Source organism: Anolis carolinensis, chromosome 6, assembly GCF_035594765.1.
Source record: "Anolis carolinensis isolate JA03-04 chromosome 6, rAnoCar3.1.pri, whole genome shotgun sequence".
Classification (NCBI taxonomy): Eukaryota; Metazoa; Chordata; class Lepidosauria; order Squamata; family Dactyloidae; genus Anolis; species Anolis carolinensis.
This window is the reverse complement of record NC_085846.1, coordinates 63,867,373-63,882,933: the sequence shown is the minus strand read 5'-3', so window position 1 is coordinate 63,882,933 and position 15,561 is coordinate 63,867,373. Positions and strand designations below refer to the sequence as shown.

Genomic DNA, 15,561 nt, shown 5'->3' with positions numbered 1-15,561 from the left:
CCCACTTAATTAGTTTCCAACCTCTAAGGATGCCTGCCATAGATGCAGGCGAAATGTCAGGAGAGAATGCTTCTGGAACATGGCCATACAGCCCAGAAAGCTCACAGCAACCCACTTGTCTTTACTGTATTACAGAAATGTAATGCACCTCACTTATGGAATAGTCATTTAGGCAAAAAAGGTGTGGCTGAGATTGATGTAAATATGGTAATTTTAGCCTTCTTACTCAGTTAAAAGCTTTAATAGGGCTACAGTAACTAGGGTTTGGCATTTTAGAGAATATACTCAGCATGATAACTATGGTGCTTGTCCTCTGCTGAGCATGAGAATGATGAGCAGACCTTCTTTTCAACCTCTGACAACTCTGATGGCAAAGCTGGGGTGATTTACTTGAAGTGGGGACAAACTTAGTAGATGTGGGCGAAACGTCAGTATTTTAAAAACTCTAAAATCAGGACAGTAAATAAAGAACACCACTCAGAAAACAAAGGAATTCCAGACAGGAAACAATCAGGGCCAGCTAACACAGCCCAACAAAAGATTACCCCAGGCAGAAAGCAGCCAGGCTTTGAAGCTGCAAGACTATTTAATGCTAATCAAGGTACCTCAGACAAGAGTTCTTTTTCCAATCCTGAACATTCCACAGATATATAAACCCGATTTGCCTAGTTTCCAAGAGACCTCACAACCACTGAGAGAAGAAGGAGGGAGGGAGGGAGAAGAGGGGGATCCTCAATCAGGGCAAGCTAACAACTCACAACAAAGGATTACCCCAGGCAAAAAGCAGCCAGGCTTTGAAGCTGCAAGGCTATTTAATGCTAATAACGGTGGCCATTTGCAACATTCACACGTGCCTCAGACAAGAGTTCTTTCCCCCACCCTGAACATTCCACAGATATATAAACCCCACTTGCTTTGTTTCCAACAGACCTCGCAACCACTGAGAGTGCCTGCCATAGATGCAGGTGAAATGTCAGGAGAGAATGCTTCTGGAACATGGCCAGACAGCCCATGAGAACCGCCATCTTGATTGGGCCACGCGCGGGCTGCGGAGGGGGTGGGGCCGAAGGGCACTTCCAAGGCACTCCTTTGGAAGCGGGGGGCGTGGTCTCCTGGGAGGTGCGTGCCCTCCGTGCCCTTAGGCCCCGCCCCCGCCCCCTCCGCAGCCTCAAAGCCTGGCTGCAAGGCAGAAAGGGAGAGCAGGTAAAAGAGGAAGGAGAGAGGGAGGGCGCTTTTGGGCGATGGTGCTGTGCGTGCACGTTGGTGCGGTGTTTCTATCGCGCGGCGCAGTGCATTAGAATTAGGCTTCAACAGCGCCCCCTTCCACGTGCGCCCGAAGCCGCTTCAACGTTGGACCGGCCCTACTTCTTCTATTCTCTCTGCTGTGGTACAATTTCTATCATTTTTAATGCTTGGGTGGGGAAATAGCAGTTCTCTCTCAATGGAATGACCCTCAACTTATCTGTGGATCATGTTAAAATCCATTACTTTGGCTCCAAAATCTGGCGTTGATATATAAATAAAGTTGTTGTTGTTGTTGTTATTATTATTATTATTATTATTATTATTATTATTATTATTATTATTATTCATGAGTTACATACAGTAGTCTGAAATGACGACCCGAATACTATTGGAGCACTATGCTTACATTGTGTAAGAGATTGTGCTTTTTAAAAGACTGCATAAGTAAAGTCCACAATGCAGCCAATCATTCTGCAAGCACACATGAATCCCACTCTCTCATATTTCACTTGGTGATTTAGGAACTAATTGACCTCTGTAGATAAACGTAACTGACTGCTAACAAGAACGTTATAGCATTAAAATGTAATTCTCTACCTAGTTCAGAATGGGCCCCATTCTGTTAAAGGTTAATTTAACTAACGGTAATTTGACTAATTACTAGGTACCAATTACTAGAAAGGTACAAATAATGGCTTGAAGTAAAAACCATACTATCATGTCCCACCTTGTAATTTCAAGGCAGAATGAAGAAACATAATTTTGCTACTATTATTAAAGAAGTTACCCCCTATTGTCAAACATCTACAGAGCTACAGGTACATTATTATTATTTAGTTATTTGTTTATCCTAATCAACCTTTCACTAATTATAAAGAAGAAAAGTGGAGGGAGACATTATTTATTTATTTATATATATATATATATATATATATATATATATATATATATATATATATATCACCAATGGATATTATATATCAATGAAAGCCTTTTAGCCATCTTTTACTGTATTGTACTGACCAGCATCCCAATCTAATCCTTACTCTCACTCATTTCAGCTCTCAAATTAATCAGCCATTACAATTTAATGTTCCTTCCCAATGATAAACTAGAATGCTACCAGAAAGAACCACTTACAAACTATACCACTGTGTTAGATGTATAAGTTCAAGTATATGTCCTTGTATGCTAAGAATGGAGCAGAAGTGTAAGATAATATATATTCGCCTTAGAATAGTTGGGTTTGACTGTCATGAGTAGGCCTTGAGAAGGCATTGTAGCATGCAGAAGCTTTAAACAATACCACAGAATAACAGGGTTTATCCTTAACTAGAAGCAGCATTATAATTAGTGGTAAAATTGGTGATGTGGTAATATTTTTTTTCAAGTATCTTGATGGCATGGGCAGCCAAACTGCAGTCCTCCCAAGTATCACCATTACCCCCACAAAAATAGGAAGTTAGACAACCCCCCCCAAAAAAAAAAATTGATCATAACACCCCTTCAACTTTTGGGGTGCTACTGACCACTCTGATGTTTTTTGGAATTTTCCCCTTCCTTAAAAAAAAAACAACCCATAGAGGCATTTATTTGAAAGTGAGGAGCTGGAAATAAATGGAAGTGATTGGACTGTGAAATCACATTCTATTCTGAAAAAAAAAATCGATAAAAGATACCCCCAAACTTAGGAAATGTAATGATATAGCCAATGGCATCCAATGAAGTGCAAATTGCTTTTCTACCTTCACAATTTCTTTCCACCCCTTCTTTAAGGGCAAAAGATGGACAGGAACATTCTATCCAATTCAGTAACCTTAATCTTCCCTTATTTGACTGCAAGTACAAATTGGCATATGATGCCATCTAGGTTATGGACAAGTTTTTTTAAAAATATCAATAACACCAAATACTCTTTCCCCTCACCTTTGGTTTCACAGAATCATGGTATTCATAGTATGAACTCAATAATTTTGCCAACACTTGGCAGGCAGTCCCCGGGCTATGAGCAAGATAGGTTCTGAAGGTTTGTTCTTAAGTTAAATTTGTATGTAAGTCTACATGTATACATGTTTAAGTATAACTCCTGCAGTGTGTGTATGTATGTATGTATGTAAGTTTTGGATAGCGTAGTGAAGGGTTAACACTACTGTAACATTTGTTTTGCTGTCTGTGCCCCTGTTCAGAAGATTTCCCCTTACTTTCTGTCACTGTGACACTTCGATTTTGAAAAAATCTAAGTGTCACAGTTAGATTTCTAACTGGAGCCGGCTATAGGGAGCACACAATGCCCCTATTAAAGCAGCTCCACTGGCTGCCGATAAACTGCCGGGCCCAATTCAAGGTGCAGGTTTTGACCTATAAAGCCCTATACGGCTCGGGCCCTACCTATCTCCATGATCGCATCTCCTCCTATGAGCCAGACCTTGAGATCATCCGGGGAGGCTCTTCTCGCGCTCCCACCACCGTCTCAAGTGCAGCTGGTGGGGACGAGGGAATGAGCCTTCTCAGCAGTGGCCCCCTGGCTCTGGAATGCACTGCCAAAGGAGATCAGGCAATCCCCTACATTATCCAATTTCTGTAAGGATCTGAAGACCTGGTGGTGTCGGCAGGTTTTTGAGTAATTAAATTGGAATACTGCCGATTTCTGGGCCTGAATATATTGCACAAGATTTCTCTAGCCTAAAATGATGCAGTTTAATATATCGGGTTTATGGTTCCCGTCCCCTTGATCAGGTTATGTAAGTGTTATTTATTGCTATAATTGTATTATTTTACTTTGCTTAATCATGTGTTGCTATGTAAAGTTTGTGTTGTTTTTATGATTGGAAACCGCCCTGAGTCCCACCTGGGAGATAGGGCGGTATATAAATAAAGATGATTATGATTATTATTATTATTGAAAGGATAGGTGATAACGCTTCACCTTTTCCCATGGTAACTCTTCCAGGAGTGATTTCCCTTTCCTAGGGGTAGATTTTCTTCCACTTCCTGTTGCCTCACTCCCATTTGTAACTAGGAGATGTATGTAAGTTGGATGTTGTAACTCAGGAACTACCTGTACTGAGAAATCCAAGGTCCTTTAGATCACAATGTTCAAGAGATGAAACTACTTTGAGACAAACCCTAATTTGTTTAGTAGTAGATGAAGAGAATCTATAATGTCCTATATGGCTCAGGCGCAAGTAACTTGAAGTGCTCTTGCTGTATCTTCCTATCTGAGCCTGCCTGATCTGCAGGAGAAGCATATCTTTCTATCCCCATTTTACGTTCCCATCTCGGGAAAAGTAGAATATAAATAATATGATCAATGGATGGAAGAAAATTATTTCTGTTAACTTTTGATTTTAGATGTAAGCTGTTTCCTGTATTTTTTTAAAAATAATCCACAGTTCTTTGCTTTACTTCTACAATCATTAATTCAGAATGGTGAAGACTTTGAATTGTGTTCTTATGCTCCCTTCCACACTTAAGAGTCGACCTGCTACAAACTATGAGACATAATTCAAAGAAAGAAGATATAAGATTCTAGCAGACATTGAGAAGTGGTTGCAAAAATCCAATCAAAGTACAAAAATTAAATATTCAGGGGCTATCAAATACATCATGGAGCAGCCCTAGGTTTTTTCAGCATGTAAGCCCCCCCCCCCCCCCGAAATTACGCCCCCACCCCAACTTACCGGTGGCGGCGGCAGCAGCAGCGGCGACCATTGGGTCGCTCACTGCAGAACAAGGAAGTACTTGGTATTCTTGTGAGATTTCTGCAAGATCTCACAAGATTTTGCAAGATCTTGCGAAATTTCGCGAGAATACCAAGTACTTCCTTGTTCCGCAGCAAGAGACCAGATGGTCGCCACCGCCGCTTTGAGTGCACCCAGCAAGGGCTGTGCCCGAAGCAGCGGCTTCATGGGCCTCCATTGAAAACCGGCCCTGAATACATGTTAGATAGTCATGTACTTACTTACCGTACTTTTCGTTTTATAGGACGCACTTTTTTCCCCCCCAAAATAGAGGGGAAAAGTCAGTGCGTCCTATAAACGCAATATGAAGAAGAAGGCTCTGGGAACTGAGAGCGAGCGGGGGGAAGGGGCCGTCCTCCTCCTCCTCCTCCCCCCCTGGCTGCTGAGGGCGGGCCTCTCTCGCTCTCTCTCGCCTTCGCCTCCCTCCCTTCCCTCCGAGACAGAAGAGGCCAGGCCGGGACTGAGCCGCGGCCTGGATTTTTCAAAGTAGGCCCCGCAGAAGGCGCTGGCGGCGGGAGGCGCCCCTCGCTTGTCGCCGCCGCCGCTGCGCCTGCCTTCTCCTCCTCCCCCCTCGAGGCCGAGCAGCCGCCATCGCCAGGAAGCCAGAGGAGGAGGAGGAGGAGGCAGGCGCAGCGGCGGCGGCGACAAGCGAGGGGCGCCTCCCGCCGCCAGCGCCTCCTGCGGGGCCTACTTTGAAAAATCCAGGCCGCGGCTCAGTCCCGGCCTGGCCTCTTCTGTCTCGGAGGGAAGGGAGGGAGGCGAAGGCGAGAGAGAGCGAGAGAGGCCCCCACAGCAGCCGGCGGCCTCGGCGGGGAAAATCCATCAGGATTTGAAATGGCCTCCTTAGTATTTTTTTTTCTTTTTTCTTTTACTTGGATCTACCGTGCGTCTTATCATCCGGTGCGTCTTTTAAGCCGAAAAATACGGTACTTACTTAGGCGATCCCTCGTAGTTCAAGGATGATTGTCTTCCATCTCTGGTGTCTTGTGGGTGGGTTCTTAGGTGGCTGAAGAGACCTATTCTTGATCTGCATGTTCTCCCGCAGTGAGGAAATTGGTTTTCAGGTGGAAGGCGGTCCCGGTCAGGGTTGGCTTGACGGGCCTTCCTCTCGGCATGTTTCTCCCTTAAGCCCTCCATTCTTGCCTCTTCAAACTCCACGGCACTGCTGGACACAGCTGACCTCCAATTAGAGCGCTCAAGGGCCAGGGCTTCCCAGTTCTCAGTGTCTATGCCACAGTTTTTAAGGTTGGCTTTAAGCTCATCTTTAAATCTCTTTTCCTGCCCACCAACATTCCGTTTCATGTTCTTGAGTTCGGAGTAAAGTAGCTGCTTTGGGAGATGGTGATCAGGCATTCGGACAACGTGGCCAGTCCAGCGGAGTTGATGGCGTAGGAGCATTGCTTCAATGCTGGTGGTCCTTGTTTTTTCCAGCATGCTGACATTTGTCTGCCTGTCTTCCCAAGAGATTTGCAGGATTTTTCTGAGGCAACGCTGATGGAAACGCTCCAGGAATTGGGTGTGATGTCTGTAGGCCGTCCACGTTTCGCAGGCATAGAGCAGGGTTGGGAGGACAATGGCTTTATAAATAAGCACCTTTGTATCTCTACGGATGTCCCAATCCTCAAACACTCTCTGCTTCATACGGAAAAATGCTGCACTCGCAGAGCTCAGGCGGTGTTGTATTTCAGTGTCGATGTTGACTTTTGTGTAGAGGTGGCTGCCAAGGTAGCAGAAATGGTCAACATTTTCTAATGTGACACCATTAAGCTGTATTCCTGGCATTGCAGAGAGATTAGCTGGTGCCTGTTGGAGGAGCACTTTGTTTTTCTCGATGTTCAATGAGAGGTCGAGCTTCTTGTACGCTTCTGCAAAGGTGTTTAGAGTGGCTTGTAGGTCTTCTTCTGAGTGTGCACAGACTACGTTATTATCGGCATATTGGAGTTCTATAACAGATGTTGTTGTAACCTTGGTTTTGGCTTTCAGTCTGCTGAGGTTAAATAGCTTGCCATCTGTCTGATAGATGATTTCCACTCCGGTGGGAAGCTTCCCATCAATAAGGTGAAGTATCATAGCGATGAAGATAAAAAATAAGGTAGGGGCAATAACACATCCCTGCTTAACATCTGACTCCACCTTAAATGGGTCACTTTGGGAGCCGTTGCTGTCCAAGACTGTTGCCATCATGTCATCATGAAGGAGTCGAAGGATGTTCACAAATTTGTCAGGGCACCCGATTTTTTGGAGGATGGTACAGAGAGCGCTGCGATTCACTGTGTCGAATGCCTTTGCAAGGTCAATGAATGCCATGTACAGAGGTTGGTTTTGTTTCCTACATTTTTCTTTGAGCTGTCGTACAGTGAAGATCATGTCCACTGTTCCTCTGGAGGGACAGAAGCCGTTCTGGGAATTTGGGAGGGTGTCTTCTGAGGCAGGGAGAAGGCGGTTTGCAAGGATTCTTGCGAGGATTTTCCCAGCGGAGGTTAGAAGGGAGATACCGCGATAGTTCCCGCAGTCTGTTCTATCCCCTTTCTTGAAAAGGGTGATGATGGTGGCATCCTTGAAGTCTGCTGGGATTTTCTCGGTCACTGACACTTTTTCAGTGAGCTGGTGGAGTTGTTTTATCAGCTCAGGTCCACCCTCTTTGAAGATTTCAGCAGGGATCCCATCAGGTCCGCTGGCTTTGTTGCTTTTTGTTGGCTGATGGCATTGCTAACTTCTTCCAAACTAGGCAGTGCTGCAAGCTCATCGCTGGTTTGTTGTTGCGGGATTTGTGAGAGGGCCTCTTCGGCCACATTGGAGCTGCGATTCAGAAGGTTCTGGTAGTGCTCTTTCCAACGTAGTGCAATTGATGTTTTGTCCTTCAGAAGTTTGGTTCCACTTGATGACCGTAGAGGCTGTATGCCATGGTTTCTTGGTCCGTAGATTATCTTTGTGGCTTTGAAAAATCCCTGAGCATCATGGGTGTCTGCAAAGTGTTGGATTTCTTCAGCCTTCTTTGTCCACCAGACATTCTTGAGTTCTCTGGTCCTTCTTTGGACCTCAGCTTTTGCACTGGCATAGATCTTTTTCTTAGCAGCACAGTTGGATAGTCATGTAGAGATGAGCACCATATTCCATACATTTTACACCTATTTCAACTTACAAACAGATGGCTTCCATAGCAAACTCATTTCTTCGGAATCTTAAAAAGGGGGCAACTCCTTACAACTCAACACAACTGAGACACCAATAATACATCATTCTACTGAAGGAAAAAAACTATCAGTTCATGTTACTCAGAATTAAGTCTCAACCAACTCTCCCTAATAAATATGCCTAAGTATTCTCTATGCTAGAGAAATATTTTGCATTGAAGTGTTCATCTGCACAAAGTATTGAGAAGTGTACACACTGCAGCTTAAACAAATAGCATCATTGCCATGCAACAACAGATTCTCAGTTCAAGGAGCCAGGCACTGTATCAATGTCACTGTATGAACAATGAAAAATATTTAAATGCGGAAAAAGTAGTTCTGTCAGTGGATTATTGTATCACTTTCTCACCTAGTGAAGCATATGATCCTGGAGGAAGACCAGCTGCAGCAAAGCGGCCAGCTCCTCCCGGCTGGCCAATTGCATGCCGTGCTTTTGCACCAGCAGCAGCATTGACATCGATGTCACTGCGAGACCTCTGTAGTGTTCCTGGGCTTGGGGCAGTCTTGGTACTTCCTGGAACTGAAGGTAAAGGTCATTAAATTGAGTATATTACACTTTATTTTCATGATCCCCTTGAAAGAAGCAAACTATGTATTTGACTTTGAACAACAGACAGCCCTTTAAGTAGTTGGGTAAAAAGGTAAAGGTTTGTCCCTGACATTATCTAGTGTCCAACTCTGGGGGTTGGTACTCATCTCCATTTCTAAGCCAAAGAGTCGGCGTTGTCTGTAGACACCTCCAAGGTCATGTGGACGGCATGACTGTATGAAGTGCCGTTACCTTCCCGCCGAAGCGGTACCTATTGATCTACTCACATTTTCATGTTTTCAAATTGCTAGGTTGGCAGAAGCTTGGGCTAACAGCAGGAGCTCACCCTGCTCCCCGGATTCGAACTGCCGACCTTTAGGTCAGCAAGTTCAGCAACACAGCGATTTAACCTGCTGTGCCACCAGCGGCTCCCAGTGGGTAATTTGGGTAAGATCCTTCAAAAAGGAAGTTCCGATTGCAGACTAAGATTAATTAATCGGTACATTGGGAAGTTTTAATTACTGCAGTGGAAGCATTACCTCTGCCAGCCATACTGGAACTGGACGTAGACCATTTTGATGAGAAAGGGCGACTAAATAAAGGCAAGAAAAACAATTTTAGGAATACAAATTATTATAGATTTTACAATGCATATACTGTGCCAGTTTGGACAACACAGTATGCTACGTGCCCTTTTTAACATATCATTTGAGTATTGGTCAGCTCCCTCTCTGCAACAAACGAGAGAAAGAAACACAGAAGAAACACTGGGTGCCTTCTCTGATTGGCTGAGAAAGAAATTTAGTTGTACAGTAGAGTCTCGCTTATCCAACGTAAACGGGCCGGCAGAACGCTGGATAAGCGAATATGTTGGATAATAAGGAGAGATTAAGAAAAAGCCTATTGAACATTAAATTAGGTTATGATTTTACAAATTAAGCACCAAAACATCATGTTATACAACAAATTTGACAGAAAAAGTAGTTCAATACGCAGTAATGCTATGTAGTAATTACTAGTGAAGTAATTTATGAATTTAGCACCAAAATATCACGATGTATTGAAAACACTGACTACAAAAATGCGTTGGATAATCCAGAACGTTGGATAAGCGAGTGTTGGATTAATGACTCTACTGTATTTGTTTTGTACTCAATTTTGTGTAAGACCGCTTTGGGTCCCCCTGGGGGAGAAGAGCAGCATTTAATAAATAAATAAATAAAATTTTTAGACATGTTTTATTAAGCCATTGCTATATTGTCTCTCCATGTTTTTATTATATCCTTTGTTCTATCCCAACTTGTTTTCAAACACAGTGTGTGCACACGTCTTCTACATGTGTTCTAAGATGTATATAATTACTGCATTGCCTTATGTTTTGTGGACTGTAATAAAAGGCATGCTGACTGAACTGAACAGCATGATAATCATATCTAATAAGACAGGGTTCCTTCTTATTTTGTACAAACCAAAACATTCTCTTTCTGCTTCAATTTAAAGTTCTTCATTCTATATGAAGGCCTTTCCTGTCTTCTCAATGTGTATGTGCCATTTATTTTCCAACATTATTCTGCTATGGGTATGATAATTTTAAAGTATTTGGGGCAGCCCATACACTTCTCTGAGTAGTTAGTTCTATGCATTTATTTGGGAATCACATGACCTTATACAAAAAAATATATCTACATATTAATACTAGCACCAGAATGTGGATATCAATTATGCACTCCCCTTTTAAAGTAACACAGAAAAGTCAACCAATATCGCATCAGTTTTATGCCCAGCTTTATGGTTTAGCAAGTGATCCATGTGTGTAAACAGGTTTAAAAAGAAATATATTTCCTTTTAAAATGTTCCTTACTTGAGGCTTTCCTGTGAACTGGAGGACGATCTGTCTGACTGTGGAAGAGATGCAATGCTACCAGAATTCTTTAAGTACGTCTGGAGACTTCTTTGATAGGAGGGTTCAAGACTATTATAAAGTACCTCTGCTTCACCTGGGAAATGGTTTCTTAGACCTAAATATGTCCTGCAACCAAGTCATATAATATAATATGGTCATTTAAGAATTTTCATTAATACAGACAATCATTCACTACTACTGAAAATAAAATTTAAGACATCTATTTCTTACTAGCTGTATCTGCCCATGCGTTGCTGTGACCAAGTCTGGTTTAATGGGGAAAAATAAGGCTATTCAGTGCTAATCAAGTTGGCCAATTGCAACATTTCTTGTGGTTAATAAAGAACACTATTCAGAAAACAGTGGAATACCAGACATGAACAATCAGGACCAGCTAACACCTCCCAACAAAGGCTTCCCCCAGGCAGGATGTAGCCAGGGTTTGAAGCACCAAGGCTATGTAATGCTAGTCAAGTTGGCCAATTGGAACATTCACACTTGCCTGTAGTAGGAAAGAGTTCTTTTTCGCATCCTGGACTTTCCAGAGATATATAAAGAGAAGCCATCTGGATGTCCCGTGGGTAACATCCTTGCTGACGGCCAATTGTCTCACACCAGAAGCGACTTGCAGTTTCTCAAGTCACTCTTGATGCCCTTTCCGTGGCTAGGCCTCAGAGCCTAGGCCTCGCGTGACTCCTTGTGAGTGGCGAGGATGAGGGCTTGGCCGTCCCTTGCGGCCCCGCCCACACCGGTTGCTAAAGGGTGGAGACTGCTTGGCCGTTGCTTAGGGGTTTGATTTCACCTTTCTCAGGTGTGTCAGATGTGTGAGAGTAGGCTTAAAACTCACAGCAGTTTAAATGCTATGTTGTGTCCAAATTTCATAGGAATCGGTGGAGTAGTTTGGGAGATATGAGGTCCCTCACAGACAGACATTACATTTTTATTTTCATAGATTTAATTAATTAGCTGAGAAATGTGTGCTCTGTCCTAAAACATACATTTCTTTTATTCTGTTAAATAGCATTTACAATTTTAAAACTATATACATGATATTTGGATCTTACTTTCTTGCCTCCACTCGTGCTTCAGCATCAGCATCATGAACACCCTTTTTAATAGTTTCAACAAGGACAGCTGCATGCCTGTAAGACAAAGCACAGAAATTAACTAAAAAAAAGAGTTTGGGAAAGAGTAACTAGTTCTTGAGCAAAATATGGAAATGGCAAGAAGTTTACTCTACTGGGTATCAAATATTTTAATCACATAAAACCCCTCCCTTTTGATAAGAAACAATAAGATAAGCTGTGACAATGAACCACTCTGGAAGTATGCCACAACCACAGAGAAAGGGTTTTTTTATTTACTAAATCCTAATTTTAAAATAGATAAGATTTCCTATGAACTATTCTTTCTAGGAGGAAAATATCGTAACTGTATCAAGAGTTTCAAATTGATGGAGCTCATTTCAAGGCCATAGCGATGTCAAATTAGGTCTCTTGTTTTGAAACACCCAGGAATTTGACAGAAATAGCAGGACATAATTAATCAGATACTAATTTAATACTTGATTACATAGGAACATGAAGCTAGAAATGACACTTTCCTTACAATGTACAGAATACATAAAAGATTTACTCTATGAAGTAAGATTAATTAACAGGGTAATGTAATTACTTAATGATAACTATGACTCTCATCAGAAAAGCTGACTATAAAATGGAAGATATGGTTAAAATGCTTCTTTTGGACCATTTAGTCCAACCCCCTTTCTACCCTCGGGTGAGAAAGGCGGGGTAAAAATGTTGTAAATAAAAATAAATTATAAACAAGCAAAGCTTTGGAAGGCGGACACTGGGAGAAAGAGGTGGTGGGAAGGGCACACACCTTTCCCTCCTTCCTCAGAGGTAGCGGGAAAGGTGCATGCAGGGTGAGGGAGGAGGGAAAGGTGCACGCCTTTCCCTCCTCCTCATCGCACGCGGGGGCCAGATAAATGGCTTAGGTGGACCACACGTGGCCCCCTGCCCTATAATTTAGGGACCCCTGCCCCATACAATTCACATTCAAGAACACCTCTCTATATAATTTAGTCTGTAAATGTTTTTAAATAGTTCACTGTTCAGAAAAAACTTTACAAACCCATAATGGAGTTTTTTCCTGATCTTTAGATTATAAGCCTGAGAGTAGGGAAATGTCAAAAGATTTATCCCAGCCAACAAGGAAGCATATCCAATTGTGAGAAACTATTAAAGACACAGTCATTTCTGTTATATTAAAACAGTAGCTCATCTTATAAAATAATCATTTTTCTACTTCTATTTTAGAAAATAAGCAGAAATCATACCTTTCTAAGGAGTGAGTTTGCCACTCTTGCAACAACAAGTTTAGAAATTCAAATGAGCGCCTGGAACAGACAAGGAGTGAAGTCAGTTTTAAACCTATGATTAATCACAGAAAGTAACAGCTATGACATTTAACTAAGAATTCAAGACCTATTAGATCAAACTAACACATTATACACAAACATATATGGACAGGATCCAAAGAGGTATTGGTACGTCTAGTGTGTTTTTGACAATACCATTCTGAACCAAAAATTCCTTCTGTTTCTCAGTGTCAGATCCAGCTTGCTATGAGCAGGGGAAGACTTGTGAGAAACAAAAAATCCTAAGACATTAGGATCTGTGTGGTGTTTGGACTTAGGAGATTCAGTGAGATCAATAGAACTTACTGTATACAGTTGAGTCTCACTTATCCAACACTCGCTTATCCAACGTTCTGGATTATCCAACGCATTTTTGTAGTCAATGTTTTCAACATATCGTGATATTTTGGTGCTAAATTCGTAAATACAGTAATTACTGCATAGCATTGATGTGTAATGAACTACTTTTTCTGCCAAATATGTTGTATAACATGATGTTTTGGTGCTTAATTTGTAAAATCATAACCTATTTTGATGTTTAATAGGCTTTTTCTTAATCTCTCATTATTATCCAACATATCCGCTTATCCAACGTTCTGCCGGCCCGTTTATGTTGGATAAGTGAGACTCTACTGTATATACCTACTGTATCTAATTACCATGCCACTACTTTTGGCCCTTAAAAGCTAATTTCCAGTTCGGGAAATAGGGGTGATATAAATTAAATGAGAAAAATGGAATGAAATTGTCCCTAAAATTCTGTCTTGCAGTCATTGTAATAATCAGAAATACTGGATCCAACTTTAATAATATGGACTTAAAACAGACCACTGAGATGAATTAACCTTCAATTGATCATGATTTACTTCAATCTCACTGATTTCAGAACACTCACTTTAATTCTGAATAAATTAGAATCCAGCTCAATGTATGATACCCATAAAGTACTCACCTCCTGACTGCAACAGATTTTGAGGTACAGTTGCTGGTTATTAAAGGTATGAGTCGGGGCACATGGGTATGCTGAAAAAGAGGAAAAAAAGTTTCCTTAATTTGTCCACAGGACATTTCTCACAAAATTAATGTGGCACTTATGAACTGGGAAGTCTAAAATATTAACCCAAGTTGTTTAAAAGTTTCAGGTGATGCAAAAGGTGCGCTAACGTTATTATGTTAAGCTGCTTTGAGTCCTCTTTAGGGAAGATAAAGTGGGGTATAAATAATAATAGTAATAATAATAATCATAATCATAATCTATTACGATCTGCCAACTGCAAAAGGCCACCCTGCTGGGATCTGCACGCATCATCCGAAAATACATCACACAGTCCTAGACACTAGGGAAGTGTTCGACTTGTGGTTTTGTGAAACAAAATCCAGCATATCTATCTTGTTTGCTGTGTCATACAACGTCGTTGTGTCAATAATAATAATAATCTAAATCTATCTAAATCTATCTAATTAAATCCATAATAAAAGTGAAAACCCGTATGTGGCACAGATGTCTGCTCACACAGACAGCCTCCGGCCTACACAAACAGGCTATAGTTCCCAGGGTTAAGAATCTAGCAAGTCACTCTTTTCCACTGACATTGCGGTTACAGCAAGCGCCATGAACATGCAGCCCAGCCCCTGCCAATGTCCTCCCCAAACACTACAACCCACCATCCAAGGAATGCTTTCATTTGGGGACCATTTCATCCTAGATTTTGCTTTTTCTTCCACTACAGGCAGGGTGCTCCACTGCTCTGAAATTTGCATGGCCCCGCCCACTGCCCTTTCCTTTCCAATCTCTCTGCATAACAAACAGAGCAGAACTGAGCTGCAACTCAGTTTACGGATTGACTCCACATGGTGTAAGTTGTAGTTCACCCTGCATCAAGTCAGAGCACTGTCACTCCTACTGGGGAATATAGAGGAGTTGTAGTTCACCTACACCCAGAACGCTATGAACCCAAATAATGATGGCTCTTGGCCAAACTTGCCATGCAGACCCGATATGCCCAGATTTGGCTACTGGTGGGTTTGGAGGGGAACTGGACTGGAAGTTGAGGAGTAGTAGGTACTGGGATTTATAGTTCACCTGCAATGAATGAGCATCACACTTGGCACACAGAACCCCCATAACCAATACAACATATTGGACAAGTTTGGGAAAAAGGGAGTTATAGTTCACCTGCAACTAGATAAACACTCACCCCCACCGACAATGCACTAGGGCCACACTTCACACAGAGAAGCCTCATGACCTACTGAACATACTGCAGTATTTGTGGGAAAGGGCCTTGATTTTGGGAGTTGTAATTCACCTCCATCCAAAGACCACTGAATCCAGCCAATGACGAATCTAGACCAAACTTGGCACACAGACTGAATATTGCCTGCTGTGGATACTGATAGATATTTTGGGGCAATTGCCCCGGGAATCTGGAAATTGTAGTAGTTCACCCCCATCCAGAGTACTGCACCACACCTGGTACACACTCCCAAAATGGCCTACTTATAATACTGGCAGGGTTTCGGGAGGA

General features: G+C 42.2%; 1 protein-coding gene across 47 annotated transcripts in view; it reads right to left on the bottom strand.

Moving 5' to 3' along the window:
- The window catches only part of clasp2 (cytoplasmic linker associated protein 2), a 223,911-nt gene that overhangs the window by 70,890 nt on the left and 137,460 nt on the right, over positions 1-15,561 (bottom strand). For all 47 annotated transcript variants that reach the window (XM_062958261.1, XM_062958283.1, XM_062958265.1 and 44 more), the window contains 6 exons: positions 13,986-14,056; positions 12,953-13,012; positions 11,676-11,753; positions 10,570-10,737; positions 9,248-9,300; positions 8,529-8,699 (listed from right to left, as the gene is read on the bottom strand). In XM_062958261.1, the coding sequence (XP_062814331.1) occupies positions 8,529-8,699; positions 9,248-9,300; positions 10,570-10,737; positions 11,676-11,753; positions 12,953-13,012; positions 13,986-14,056 (601 nt within the window). The remainder of the gene's footprint in view (positions 1-8,528; positions 8,700-9,247; positions 9,301-10,569; positions 10,738-11,675; positions 11,754-12,952; positions 13,013-13,985; positions 14,057-15,561) is intronic.